General features: G+C 42.0%; 1 protein-coding gene across 1 annotated transcript in view; it reads right to left on the bottom strand.

Annotated features, from left to right (window-relative positions):
- The window catches only part of TTC3 (tetratricopeptide repeat domain 3), a 331,906-nt gene that overhangs the window by 248,035 nt on the left and 68,331 nt on the right, over nt 1-15,540 (bottom strand). Inside the window, exons 11-12 of the mRNA XM_029603249.1 lie at nt 3,945-4,007; nt 3,401-3,455 (exon numbers count right to left, since the gene is read on the bottom strand). Coding sequence (XP_029459109.1) covers nt 3,401-3,455; nt 3,945-4,007 — 118 coding nt within the window. The remainder of the gene's footprint in view (nt 1-3,400; nt 3,456-3,944; nt 4,008-15,540) is intronic.

Consider the following 15,540-nt stretch of genomic DNA (forward strand, 5'->3'; position numbering starts at 1 on the left):
ACAAGCAGGAGGACCTTGTGAGACTGGAAGATTGGGCATCCAAACGGCAGATGAAATTTAATGTGGACAAGTGCAAGGTGAAGCATATAGGGAATTATAACCCATGTTATAGTTACACAATGTTAGATTCCACATTAGGATCTATCACCCAGGAAAAAGATCTAGGCATCATAGTGGATAATACATTGAAATCGTTGGCTCAGTGTGCTGCGGCAATCATAAAAGCAAACAGAATGTTAGAAATTATTAGGAAGGGAATGGTGAATAAAACGGAGAATGTCATAATGCCTCTATAATCGCTCCACGGTAAGACCACACCTTGAGTACTGTGTACAATTCTGGTCGCCACATCTCAAAAAAGATATAATTGCACTGGGGACGGTACAGAGAAGGGCAACCAAAATGATAATGGCTCACCTATGAGAAAAGGCTAAATAGTTTAAGGCTGTTTAGCTTGGAGAAAAGATGACTGGGGGGGGGGGGGGGGGGATATAATAGAGGTCTTTAAAATCATGAGATATCTAGAACTGGTAAATGTTAATCGGTTATTTACTCTTTCAGATAATAGAAGTACTAGGGGGCACTCCATGAAATTAGCAAGTAGCACATCTAAAACTAATTGAAGAAAGTTCTTTTTCACTCAATGCACAATTAAGCACTAGAATTTGTTGCCAGAGGATGTGGTTAGTGTAGCTGGGTTTAAAAAGGGGTCGGATAAGTTCTTGGAGGAGAAGCCCATTAACTGCTCTTAATCAAGTTGACTTACAGAATAGCCACTGCTATTACTGGCATCAGTAGCATGGGATCTACTTAGTTTTTGAGTACTTGCCAGGTACTTGAAGCCTGGATTGGCAACTGTTGGAAAGAGGATGCTGGGCTTGATGGACCCTTGGTCTGACCCAATATGGCAATTTCATATGTTCTTATGTGTTTATACGCCCCTGGAACAGATCACAGAACTCCAGAAAATTAATTCCAGAGACCTCTTCTGAGGACAAGCTGGATCCATTTCCAAAGTCAGCTCCTAAAAGCTTTAGCCCTGCTTGTCTAGATCTGGACGACGTCCAGATTTTGATACCAATCACAGAATCAATCTCTAAAATGTTCAACTTATGGAACAGCTGCCTACAGTCCATAAACATCCTCCTCACCAGCCTTAATTTAGTTCTCAATACCTCAAAAAACTGAACTGCTGCTCATCACTCAAGAGGACAACGTTCAGGTGATTCACAACCTCCCCTCGCCCCTAATGACCTCCACCACTCATGTAAGAGACCTCGGAGTAACTCTAGACAACCGGCTGAACTTAAAAAAATTCGTCAATAACACAACAAAAGAATGTTTTCATAAACTACATATTTTAAAAAATGTGAAACCTCTCCATCTTCAGGATTTCCGAACAGTTCTCCAAGCTATCTTATTTTCAAAAATAGATTACTGCAATTCCCTTCTAATCAGCCTTCCAGCTATCACTACCAAACCACTTCAAATGCTACAGAAGTCCGCAGCCAGGATCTTAACCAACACCAGCAGAGGAGAACACATCACTCCTATTCTTATGAACTTACATTGGCTCCCCATTAAATTTAGAATTCTGTATAAAGTGCTAACCATGATCCACAAATCTATTCACTTCCAAACCTCGCTCGAATTAAATTGCCCTCTTCGACATCGCTCAGCATCCAGACCAATTAGATCAATGTACCTAGGTACCCTGTATGTACCCCCTGCAAAGTCATCACTAAAGAAACGTGCCTTCTCGATAGCCGGCCCCATGCACTGGAACACTCTCCCCCCGGAACTTCGCCTAGAACCCTGTCTGCAAACATTCAAGAAAAAGCTGAAGACCTGGCTCTTCACAAGAGCCTTTACTACCTAATACTACAGCATTGACTGTTATCCGTATTTATGCTCTTATTACTTCATTGGACTAGATCACCCCCGGGAAAAAAGGTCGCAGGTTAGAATGTCTGTGGCAAAGGCCCAAATATCTACGTGTTCCAGATGATACTCTTTATACTCTGTGTTTGAGTTGATACTAGGCTTGTTCTTATGTTTGGATGTTTTGCCTTTCTTTTTTTTTTTGTATATAATCTGTTTTTATTTGGTTTGCAGATCACAATAAGAAAAACAGCAACATGCAATAAAATGTTTTGCCTTTCTTGAGGTTCTCTTTAATCTCTATTAAGTATTCCATGTTCAATGTATTCATTCATTTTGTTTGCTGTAATTTCCAATTTTTGGTTCTCTGTAAACCGAAGCGATATGTACCAGTACATGATCTTCGGTATATAAAAGCCTTTAAATAAATAAATAAAATAAATACATTTCTCACTATACAGAGATGGGAGCGTTAATTATTAACTTTGGTGGAAATGAGCAGAGTGCCATAAGGCTCCTGAAAGCTCTCTCTTGCAGACTGACCAATACTGCTTTTACACGGAGAGCTTTCTACTCCTAAATTAGCTAATATAGGATCTGAATCTTGATTAGGTTAGCTTTGCTCCATGTTCTGTTTTCACGCCGTGGAACAGCTCCAAGATTTAACATGAAATAGTTTCTGTGTGCATTTAAACTTAGTTCTGGAATAAACTACCACAGAAATGTGACAGCTGAAACAGACTATACCTATCTAGTCTACCTACCCATGCCAACTGCTATCAAATGTTATTCACAACATTTTATCCAGTGCTAGTAACTCCTGGAGACAAGGAGCAGAAAAATGCTCCCTGGAAGGGATACATTATTATGGAAATTACATGGAACTCATTCTCCCTTCTCCTCTAGTGCAAACACAAGCAGCAGTGAGTCTGGAGGGACACACATGAAAGATGTGCACAAGATCAGCAATTCCACCATGCAGTCCTTGGTCAGATGAGGAAATCCTTCACTGCACATTCTGCAGGGTACCATTGCACTTAACAAGGTTTCTTAAAAGGTCCTGGGGACCCCCACAGCCAGTCAGGTTTTCAGGATATCCACAATGACTATGCATGACAGAAATTTGCATATGCTGGGTCATTAATGCATGCAGATCTCTCATATGCGTAATCATTATGGATATCCTAAAAACCTGACTGGCTGAGGAGTCCCCAGGACAGATTTGAGAAGCCTCCAACTTAGAAGAAAATGTTCTGAAGTTTTGCTTGTGAAGTTTAAAACCATTAATTTTGAATTATTTTGGTTAATGGACCAAGCAGGTCAATTCACTTTTCAGCAGAAGTAAAAGTAGCCTGTCATGTCAGAGAGCACAGATAGTACAAGTATGCCACTGGTGATCATTTAAGGATGTGCTGATGGTGCATTAACAGACTGCAGCAGTCACATAAAGCCACATAAGCATTTGATTTTTACCCCATCTGCTTTAGAATATGAATAATATGCTCAGAGTGCAACTAACCTTTGACCAATTGCCTTTCAGCACAATGGCTCTTTTCCCATCACCCAGAGCTTTCCTTCAAAACAAAATAGGAGAGGTCAAAGTGCAGGATTCGTCTAATATCTACCCCCGACACACTTTTGCAAATACAATCCTGTATTTAGGACATAAAATTATTTTAAGCAGCAATTAAACACCTTCTACGATTAAACTTAAACAGCAACATTTAATTATTTGTTTCATACTGGTAATGAAATAAAAGGATGACTCAGACAAGTCTTTGGGCAGGAGGGGCACTCGGACAAGTGAAAGGAAGAATAAGGTGGGTAACAGCAGGGCTGGACATAAAAAGAATTTGGTGGGCTGTGTCCTGCAGCAGCGTGCCCACAAAAGTCATCATTCATAGCAAGAGCGCTGTGTCCTGCTGCACCACGACCACACAGGACGCTTCTCACAACAGGCTCGCTATCTCTTGCAACACTCACATGCATCCTGCTGCAGCGCACTCGCACAGGGCATCTCTACTTTATTTATATACAAAACCTAAGCTAGATGGCGTACTTACTTGTATTTTCCCATGCGAAGAAAGCAAAGCGCTCGATTCCCGTAGAGAAGATGATTTTCAGGACTTCAAAGAAGGAAACAAGTGGTTTCAGATTATGTTAACAGGTAAACAATAATCATGCAGTCCCTCTATCTTTAATATATAACAACACCACATCTAAAGGACATATACTAAATAAATGTATTCAACTAGACTTTTATTCAATATATTAATACAACACAATTTTTAAACCTCTCCTAATACATCAGGTCACCTATCTAAGCGGTCTCTTAACTACTAAAATCCATGATACATTCATTACCCTACATCCACACTATACATCCATACCCAATCATACCCTCACATTAAAACAACCATCAATTTCAAGTATGACATCAATCTCTCAAATGGGTAGTAAAACTACCTCACAATTCAAATACCTCACCATTAAATAATGGTAAGGGTGTTCTGCTCCCTCGGAGATTGTTGAAAGAAGACCGTTTACAAATTTTAGAGGAACACGAGAGATAAGACATCGTGAAATGTTTGTTTTCTAATCGGATATTTAAACGCAACAAGACATGAAATAGACAGGAAGCAGCGTAAGGTGAAGGCATGGCACGCTGCATATGGCTATGGTGAATGGTTTTAAGAAGTCTGGGTGATGCAAGGATCCTATCGATGTGCGGTGATAGTGTGAAGTTAGAGATTATAAGGAAGAGAAGCTGATGAATACAAGAGCATTAAAAGTGTAACATATGTCATATTTCCCTTCGATTAAGGGTTTGTGCTTGTGATTATAAAGATTCCCTGAGGAAGCCCGTCACAACGGGCGAAACGAGATCTTCGTTGGATATTTAAAAGTGATCTGTTTAGATGGGGGATGGTATTATAGACACTATTGTATGAATCATGAAGTAGTGGCATCACACGATACAAAAATATTATAATGTGGAGATGAAAATAGGTAGTATTAATTCACATATTTTTAATAATATTGAATTGTGAGGTAGTTTTACTACCCGTTTGAGAGATTGATGTCATACTTGAAATTGATGGTTGTTTTAATGTGAGGGTATGATTGGGTATGGATGTATAGTGTGGATGTAGGGTAATGAATGTATCATGGATTTTAGTAGTTAAGAGACCGCTTAGATAGGTGACCTGATGTATTAGGAGAGGTTTAAAAATTGTGTTGTATTAATGTATTAATATATTGAATAAAAGTCTAGTTGAATACATTTATTTAGTATATGTCCTCTAGATGTGGTGGTGTTATATATTTCAGATTATGTTAAGCAATTTGCATGTGAATAAATATTTAAAAGGTTTCCACAAAGGTTGACTCCCCCCCCAACCCCCCCAACTCTTGGCTGCAGTACTGCGCACTGTATCAAAAGAACTGCACTGGAGGCTCCTGCCCAGCGAGCTGCGGGCAAATCGTGGAGGAGATGAGTGGTGGTGGGAGTCAAGGGCAAAGAAGAGAGGATTGATACCCATTGCTAGGTAAACACCTCCTAGCTCAGAAGGTGCTGTGGGAAAATATCCCTTCCAGCCTTCAGTCGGCCAATTATCACTCAAACAATCATCCTTGGGAGGGCAGTGGGAATGGGGGGAGGGTCCAATAAAAGCCTAACTTTCCCCCACCCATCTCCAACCCTAAAAAAATGAAGGTAAGTGGGCACAAAAATGCTTTAGAAGAAAAGATTCTTTTTTTTTCTTAAATGAAATAGAGAAGGAAAGATTTGATTCTTTTCTTCTAGCTTTTCTTTCCTTGAGACCTACCAGACCAGTCTGAACACATGGGTTTTGCTCCCTTACCAGCACAATTGAAGGCAAGGAACAACTGTTTTGATCATATCACCTTATACAGAGTAGTGTATCACCTGCAGCTCCTCAGTATTTCTGGAGAAAATAATTTTCTGGACTTTCCTTCTAAGCAAGAGGGGAGGGGTTAATAAAATGGCCCCACTGAGGCTAAACCCTGCATTATAAGTGTAGGAGATCAACGTAAAAATGGAAACTCATTTAACCAAAAACAGTTCTGTGAAAAGAATATACACACTGTAAGGCAAGCTAAAGGCATAAAAATGGCGAGATTCTCGACTGGTCTGGTAGGACTCAAGGAAAGAAAATTAGACGGTAAGAACCAAATATTTCCTTCCTTATCATCCCACCAGACCAGCTGACAATGCAGGGGACGTACCCAAGCCACCCTTACTCTGGAAGGAAGCCTGATAAGCCTGACCTCAAGCTTTCCTTCCACAAGGAGGTAGCCTAAATAACCAACTTGTACCGTTTGGAGAATGTCTGTTAGAAAACCCTGAAAATTTCAGGTGGAACTACATGGAGTTCCACTTATGAAGTCGCTTGTGCTCTAGTGACATGAGCTCTAAACCACTCATCTATAAGAGCATTTCAAAATGCATACTGAAGAAATTGCAAACTTGAACCAATCTTTGAAACAGTTGCTCCTTTCCTCTGACCAGTAAGGAGAACAAACAATCTGACCTTCTGAAATCACTGGTCACATTCAAGTATCTGAGTAGAACTGTACCCACATCTATCGAATGGAAATCCCCAGAACCTGACCTCTCAAAACAAGGCAATTCCACAGATTGATCTAGATGAAAAGAAGAGACCACAATTTGCAAAAAAGGACAGGGCAATATGAACAGCAACCTTATAAACAAGACTCAACAAAATAAGACTCAAAGGGCCTGATTTATCAAGACGTTTTCCCATAAACACAGAATGGGAGGAATGCCTTAGTGAATCAAGCCCAAAGCTCTGAAATATTGCCTAGCCGAAGCATTGTCTGAAAATACTCTTACCACTCTTCCATTGATCAACAACAAAAAATATCTATAGAGCCCTCCTTAAGACCCTTGGCTTTAATCAGTGGCTGAAACACTGTGCTACTATAACACTCCAGTGCCCCTGAGTTGTCCGAACCTGACAATAGCAGAGATATTTGTTGTTACCACACACCAGTATAATTATGTAAAGTCCATTCCATTGGCCATTTGGAATGGAAAGCCAGCAATGCAGACTGTTCCTGACTAACAGTAGTAGAACTAGCCTCATCTTCTAGTCCTCCAAAGAAAACTCCAAGGACAGGAGAGAGCGCTGCAAAAGATACATATACGCTATTGTACACAGCACTACGTCTAACATTGCTGCCACTGAATATTAGACTTGAAGATAATCCCAAATTTTGGGAGACTTTTCCCGCAACAAACTCTGGGCTTATAGACTGAGTTTATCCAACCTCTCCAACAACATAAATACCTTCTCAGATATTCTAGAACCTGTGTAAGCCTTTCTTTCTAAAACTGACCACTCAATTCAGCTCTGCTCCACTAAAAACTGAATTACTAAGGACGTTGAATGCCAGAACTCCTCCTCTGACCTCTGATCACCAGTCAACAAATGAACCATACTTTTTGCCAAAGAGTGGTTGCTACCACAACTAATCACAACTAACAACCTCGTCAGATTCTCCCAACTGAGCCTCCTGAGATTCCCATACCATGGGTGTCTGACCCTGGATGAAGACCTCGAATTTCCTCAACTACTCTTCCTACTATTGGCACAGTGGCAAAAACCAAAGAAAATAGCAAACCCACTGCCCTTTGAATCTTTCCTTCAACTGAAGAATGAGATACTTTGGCAATCTCCTCTAAAGCCATGAGATCTATCACCAATAGTCCCTCCCCATTCAATATCATTGCAAAGGCTGCATCCACTAATGCCCACTCTCCAGGATATGCTGACTCAAAGTTCATATGTACGGCATCCACTCTTGCAATGCGAGTCACAGAAAGCCTGAAGAGAATGCTCCGCCCTTTTGAAGAGACAATTTTCTTTCAAGGAAAACTGCTAGACCCTTGGTTCCTGCTTGACAATTTACCTATACTTCTGGGGGATTATATGGAATACCTTCCTTTCTACCTCACCACTGTGACCACCACACCAAACAAAGACGATAAGCCAGCATCACATTTCCTGTCTCTCTCCTCTCTGGAGTGCCATTTGGTCGCACAGAACCTAAGGAGAAACTGAACGAGAGGAACTGCAGGTTCATCATGATTCAAATCTACTCCTCATAAAACTGGATCTTCCAATCTGACAAAATGAAATGTGAACCTCTTGAACTTCATTGGGACCACAAGGAAACACCAATAGTAGTTGCATTATTGCCTCAAAAAATGCTTTCTTCTACAACAGATCTGAAATCTGCCAATAAACCAACCTCTCTCTAAGACAAAGTCCCTATCCCCAAACGCTAATGTCTTGCTTCCCCTTTATCCTAGGCTTGCCTTAGAGATCATGTCTGCAGATCAATTAAGCAGCCCATATAATCATAAAGCCGCCATTCCTCTAGCCTCAAATAAGATTCTCGAGAGCATCTGCCATCTAAGTGACTCCAGCTTCCAGCCTTTCCAGCACCCTAGCAGCTATTCTTTTCATAGCATTTGCAAAGGACAGATGCAGCATTAAATGCAGAGAAAATCTGGACATATAACTAGAGAACACCACTGCCCTCCAGGTTACAGCAGAAAACTTAATACTTGATTTAGAAAGGTCTCTATACTTCTGTCCTGAATATGCTTTAGAGCTGTGCCCCCCTCAAGTGGAACTGTAGACCCTTGGAACCTACTGAGCAGAAAGCATTCAATTTTGATAACTTACATTGTTTAGGCATAGCCCCTTTAAGCCCACCTCTGGTGAGTTTATTTTCAGAGAATCATTGCACCATTTCATTGTAAGCAGGGCCTTCACTGTCTTGTGAAAAGGAACACCTTAACCAGTTCCTTGGAGATTTTAATTTACATGCTAACCTCACTCCCCCTTCTGCATGCTGTACTCTGTTTCTTGATATCTTAGCATCTCTAGGCTGGAAACAACTTATCCAAGAAATGACTCACGAACGTGATCACACCCTGGACCTTGTATTTCTTAATCATGCCTACATCAATAGATGCAGGAATTTTGTTACAATTCAGTCATTTCCCTGGTTTGACCATTTACTTATCAGTTTTCATGGCCCGCTTTTCAAAACAGCTCATATTGTTGATAATCCTTCACACGATGGACTGCTTCGCAGAGAACACATTGATCACCAAGAATTTATAGAATTGATAGGCACAGACATTACATCCTTTCTTCCAGTTAATACTGAATCTGGAATTTCTAGTTTAGAATCAATATTATCTAATACAAGTGATAAAATTGCTCCTCTTAGTTTGATATGCAAGTCCCAATCAAAATTTCTTCCATGGTTAACTCCTGCATTAAAGGCACATAGACAATTACTTCTTTGCAGTGAGTATAAATGGTGCAAACTACGTAGCATTGATTTATTAACCCATTCCAAGTCACTTTTGAACACCTATGGTTCTCTGATAAATGAGACCAAATGAGAATATTTCTCTAAACGTATTAGAGAAATTGGTTACAATCCCAAAGAACTGTTTAAAATTGCGAAGAAACTTACATCTGATCTGAGTAGTCTAACCATGAAATCTGCATCCGCAATCAATATTGATAGCGAGGATTTAATGTATCATTTTAAATACAAGATTTCAAAGTTTTAGTTCTAGTTTATTGGTTTTATATACCATTGCATCAGTAGGGAACCTTCACAATGGTTTACAATAAAAATAGCAAGGAAGCAGTGAAAATACAATAAATCATTAAAAGTACATAAATAATTATAAATAGTAAATAATTAAAAATTAAAAATTAATATAACGATAAAGTAATAAAAGAAATAAAACAGTAGCTATTACAAAGTAATTATAAAATATAAAAGAGGAACAATCATTCAATTTCATATACAGTAAACGGAAAGGTCATTAGCTATTTGCGTCCTTGTATGCACAATTAAAAAGCCATGTCTTAAGTTCTGCCTTGAATTTCATACTGTCTGTTTGAAGTCTTATCTGGACAGGAAATATGTTCCAGAGCTTTGGGCCGGCAATTGATATGGTTCTATCACGAACCTGACTGAAGTGAGCTGACTTTATTGAAGGGATATCTAAAAGAGCCTTGTTTCTCTGCGGAACATGTAGACGGATAGCTGTGTTCAACCATTCAGTTTTATCACCATAAATAATATTATGTATAATACATGCATTTTTAAATTGTATGCGGTATGTGATGGGTAACCAGTGGAGATCAATTAAAACTGGCATTATGTGGTCACATTTCTTATTTGTTAACACTCTGGCAGCGGCATTCTGTAATACCTGTAGCAGACGTGTTATGGAGAAAGGGAGTCCTAGAAATAGGGAACTGCAGTAATCAATGTTCGAAAAGATCAAGATCTGGAGTACTGTCCTAAAATCCTTCATGTCAAGTAAAGGTTTTAGACTTCTTAACGTAAGCAATTTAAAGTAACCGTCTCTTAATTTGATGGATAAATATTTTTTAGGTTAAGTTCGGAATCTAATATTACCCCCAAGTCTTTTATGAATAGGGAGGGCGTATTTTAGTATTATTCTCGAATAAAGGGGGGGGGGATATCCTCATCTCTGCATTTCCTCTCTAACAGTAATATTTCGGTTTTATCCATATTAAGCACAAGTTTCATATGTGAAAGAAGTTGCTTTATGGCGTTTAGATATACTACAATTATTTTATAGGTTTTCTCAATAGTGTCATTTATGGGAACAAGAAACTGCCAGCTTTGCATCAGTCCCCACCTGGTACTTAAATGAGAATGCTGATAAAATTTCCATTTGGAATGAGTTTGACAACACTTCCATCATGGAGATTTCATACTGTTCCTTGAACCTTTGTAGTATTTCAATGATTAAAACAGCTGAGGACACTCCTGCGCCAGCTTTGAGTGCTTTGGTTAATCTATCATTAGCCCAAGGTAATCTACCAGCTGCACTGAAAATAGCCTTTGTTAAAGAGTGTGGCAGTGACGTGTCCGATCCTAACAATTACTGACTAATCTCTTCATTGTCATTCTTGGCTAAGCTAACTGAAACTGTGGTATTGACTCAATTTACAGATTTCATTGAAGAAAAACAGGTTCTTGACCCACACCAGCATGGGTTTAGAAATCCTCACACTACTGAATTGTTAATATTTTCTTTACTAGATATCCTATGTAGAGACCTTGATGCAAGTCACAGCTAAATTCTAGTCTCTTTAGACATTTCTGCAGCCTTTTATACTGTAGGTCTTAATGTACCGTCTAAAAGAATGTGACATAGCTGATTCCATCTTACATTGGTTCAGTTCTTTTATTTCTCAGCGTACGCAGCACGCAATTGAATTCAATAATCATTGTTCAAAATGGTCGAATATTGTTAAGGGGGTTGCGCAAGGCTCTGTTTTATCGGCAATGCTCTTCAATCTTTACTTAGCTCTGCTATGTAAAATTCTTGCCAGCCTTTGTGATGGATACAAACTTTACACTGACTATTGTCAAAATTACTTACTTGATAATTTCATTTTCCTTAGTGTAGACAGATGGACTTAGGACCAATGGGTTATGCTCCCCGGCCAGCAGATGGAAACTGAGTCAGATTTCAAAGCTGACGTCACCCTAGATACACCCCGGCAATGAACTCAGCCCTTCAGTATTCTCTTCAAAAGCCACTGTAGACATACTACTGAAAAAAGCTTGATTAAAAATATGATTAAAAACGGATAACCGTAACTATACTCAATCATAAACACTGAACTCCAGTAAGAATACAGATGCCGTGATCTAGGGACTGGATGATGGTTTACCCATAATCACTTGGAATCTATTTCCATTCCACAGGTGAATTCTTGGCACCTTTCTTGGGCAGCCGTGGGCGGGATGCCGAGTCAAATTGTCTACACTAAGGACAACAAAATTAACAGGTAAATAATTTCTCCATTTCCTAGCGGGTACCCAGATGGACTCAGGACCAATGGGATGTACAAAAGCTACTCCCGATCGGGGCGGGAGGCTGCCCTCGGTCCAGTTAACACTGCCCTTGCAAAGGCTGCGTCCTCTCGAGCCTTTACATCCAGGCGATAGAACCTGGAGAAGATTTGCAAGGAGGACTACGTCACCGCTTGGCAGATATAAATAGAAAACAGCAGTCTAGCTTCTGCCCATGAGACTGCCTAAGCCCTATTGGAATGAGCTTTAACCTGAGAAGGTAATGGCTTTCCTGCCTCCACAGCGGATCCCGTGACCACCTCCTTAATCCAGTGAGCTATGGTAGCCCGCGAAGCTGGTTTACCGTGCTTCCTTCCACCGTGAAGGACAAAAAGGTGGTTCGTCTTTCGGACAGATTCTGAAACTTTCAGATACCACACCAAAAATCTACTGACATTCAAATAACCGAGGAGGTGGTATTCTTCCACGTTCTTGTGTTTATAAATGGATGCCAAAGAAATGGACTGATTCAAATGAAACTCCGAGACTACCTTGGGCAAGAATGATGGAAAGATACGAAGCTGTAATGCCCCTGGAGTCATCCAGAGGAATAGTTCCCAACACAACAATGCCTGCAGTTCAGAGATGCGACGTGCTGAGCATATAGCCTCCAAGGAAAGACTCCGCAGCAGCTGAAAGGAGGGCCCTGCCAAAAATTCCAATACTAGATTAAGATTCCACAAGGGAATCAGTCACCGTAGGGGTGGCCGGAGTTGCTTCACCCCTTTCAGAAAACAGGCCATGTCCAGTTGAGCCGACAGGCAGGTTCCGTTCACCTCGCCCCTGAAACAGAAGGGAGCCGCTACCTGGACCTTCAAGAAGTTAAGGGTCAAACCTTTATTCAAGCCATCCTGCAAAAATTACAGAATTAGTGGGATTTTGACCACCCAAGGTGGGATACCACGTTTCTTGCACCAGGCCTCAAATATTCCCCAGACCCGCACATACGCTAGGGACGTAAAGAACTTCCAAGCACAGAGTAAGGTGGCAATTACTGCTGCCGAATATCCTCGCTTCATCAGGCGGGCCATCTCAAGGGCTAGACTGTAATATAGAATCGAGTCGGATCTCCGTGAAGAACTGGCCCCTGCTGAAGCAGGCCCCTGTGCGGTGGGAGGCACAGCGGAGTCTCCATATGTCCGCATACCAAGGATACCTGGGCCAATCTGGAACTACTAGTAGGACTAATCCCCTGAGGAGCTCAATTCTGCGAATGACCCAGCCCAGCAGGGGCCACAGAAGGAAGGCATATAGTAACTCTTCTTCCGGCCAGGTCTCAATGAGAGCATCAATCCTCGGGGACCACTGATCTCTTCTGCGACTGAAGAATCAGAGAACCTTTGCATTGTGAGATGTGGCCAGCAGGTCAGTGGACTGGAGACCCCAGCCATCTACCACCAGCTGACAGGCTTTGGCTGACAAAGCCCACTCTCCTGGATCCAGACTCTCCCTGCTTAGAAAGTCTGCTCTAACAGTCTTTTCCTGCAATGTGGGAGGCTGAGATTATCTGTAGATGCATTTCCACCCACTCCATAAGGAGATATATCTCCTGCGACACTTGCTGGCTTTTGGTTCCACCCTGGCGGTTGATGTAGGCTACCGTTGTTGCGTTGACCAACATTACGCATACAGTTTGATCCTGGAGTAAGTGGCCGAATTGTAGACTCGCCAATCTGACTGCCTGGGCTTCCAGGTGGTTTATGTTCCTGAGTGCCTCTTCCTTGGTCCAACACCCCTGGGCTATCAACTCCTGACAGTGAGATCCCCAGCCCTGGAGGCTCGCATTAGTCGTGAGGACCAGCCAGTTCAGAGGGAGCTTCTTGCAGCCACCACTGGAGCCGAGAGTATACTTCCATCGGTAGATGGAGGCGAATCGAATAGTCTTGAGGCATCAGGTTCCAACATGACAGCAAGCGGTTGAAGTGGTCGCACATGTGCCCTCACTCACAGCACTACTTCCAGGGTTGACGCCATCAAAACGAGGAATTGAAGATAGTTCCACACTGTCGGGTGTATCGTGTTCATCAACAGACACACTTGGGTCATCAACCTCGTTATCCGTGTGAGCGGAAGGAAGACCTTGCCCTGCTTGGTTCTGAACTGGACTCCCAGATATTCCAAGGACTGGGAGTATTTGAGACTGCTTTTGTCCAGGTTTATTACCCAACTGAGCTCCTGAAGCAGGGAGCTCAACCTGTTGGTCACCCAGAGACTCTCTTCAACGGACTTTGCCCAGATCAACCAGTCGTCCAAGTACTGGTGCACCAGGATTCCCTCTTTTCCCAATGCTGCCACTATGACCACATAATCTTGGAAAATATTCTGGGGGTAGTAGTCAGGCCAAAGGGCAGCACCCGGAACTGATAATGGTGGCCCAGTACTGCAAAGTACAGGAAACATTGATGTTCTTGTCGGATTAAAATATGTAGGTAGGCCTCAGATAGGTCCAGAGAGGTTAAGAACTCTCCCAGTTATATAGCCATTATCACAGAGCACAGGGTTTCTATGTGGAAATTAAATCACTCATAGACATCAGCTGACACTCTTGAGGTCCAGTATGGGTCGAAACCAACCTTCCTTCTTGGGTACGATAAAATAGATGGAATAACGCCCCGTATTTTCCTGGGGTGCAGGTACTGGGATTATAACCCTCATCCTGAGGAGCCTTAATGGTAGATCCCACCACCTGCTCCTTGTGCTGGGAGTGGCAAGGAGATATCATGAATATGTCCTGAGGATTGCTGCGAAATTCCAGCACACATCCTTCTCATACGACCTCCAAATCACATTTATCCAAAGTGATCTCGACCCACTGTTGGTAGAAGAGGGACAGTCAACACCCTTTCTCCTCGTTTCGAGGGTGAGTCAGCAAAACTTCATTGAGGGGTTTGGGACGAACCTGAGCCTGAACATGACCCTCTCTTGGGCTGTTGACTCCGAAAGGACTGAGGTCTCCCAAAGGACAGAGACCTCTGAATTGTCAAGTTTTTGTAAGAGTGAAAGCGTTGGGAGCCCCTGGATTGACCCCCTCGTGAGTGAGGAGTGCTATAACTATTTTATCTTCTTGTAGACGGGACACTAGAGATTTGCCCCACTTACTGGCCAGCTTTTCCAATTTGCATCTGAAGAGGAGTGATCCCATAAAGGGCATCTTTGTGAGGTTTGACTTAAAGGTTGCATCTGCTCACCAATTCCGCAGCCATAGCTGTTTTCCGGCCACTACCACCAAGGCCACTCTCTGGTTGAAGTACAGACTAAATCCGAGCTTGCGTCTGCTAAAAAGGTGGCAGCAGGTTCCATAGCCACTCTGGGGTTCACCCCCAAGTCATGCACCTCTAGAGAGAAAAGTAGGCACGAACTAGCTACCAGGGCACAACAAGAAACAATCTGTAAGGTCTTTGCTACTATGTCAAAGGCTAGTTTAAAGATAGACTCCACCCGTCTATCGTGCACATCTTTTAAGGCCGCTCATCCCTCCACTGTGTTATGCTCAGGCTTGTGAACCCTTGGGCCGACGGGAGGATGGTATACCTTTGGAGAAGATCCGTAGGTTCTCCCGTCGGGAGGCGAGGCAGGAACAGAAGATGTGACCAGCTGACCCTCGGCACTGTAGACAGAGACGACTGTGGAGGCAGACGAAGAGTCGTGACATCGAGGAACGGAAGTGTGTCTTCACCACTG

This window comes from Rhinatrema bivittatum, chromosome 5 (genome assembly GCF_901001135.1).
Source record: "Rhinatrema bivittatum chromosome 5, aRhiBiv1.1, whole genome shotgun sequence".
NCBI lineage: Eukaryota > Metazoa > Chordata > Amphibia > Gymnophiona > Rhinatrematidae > Rhinatrema > Rhinatrema bivittatum.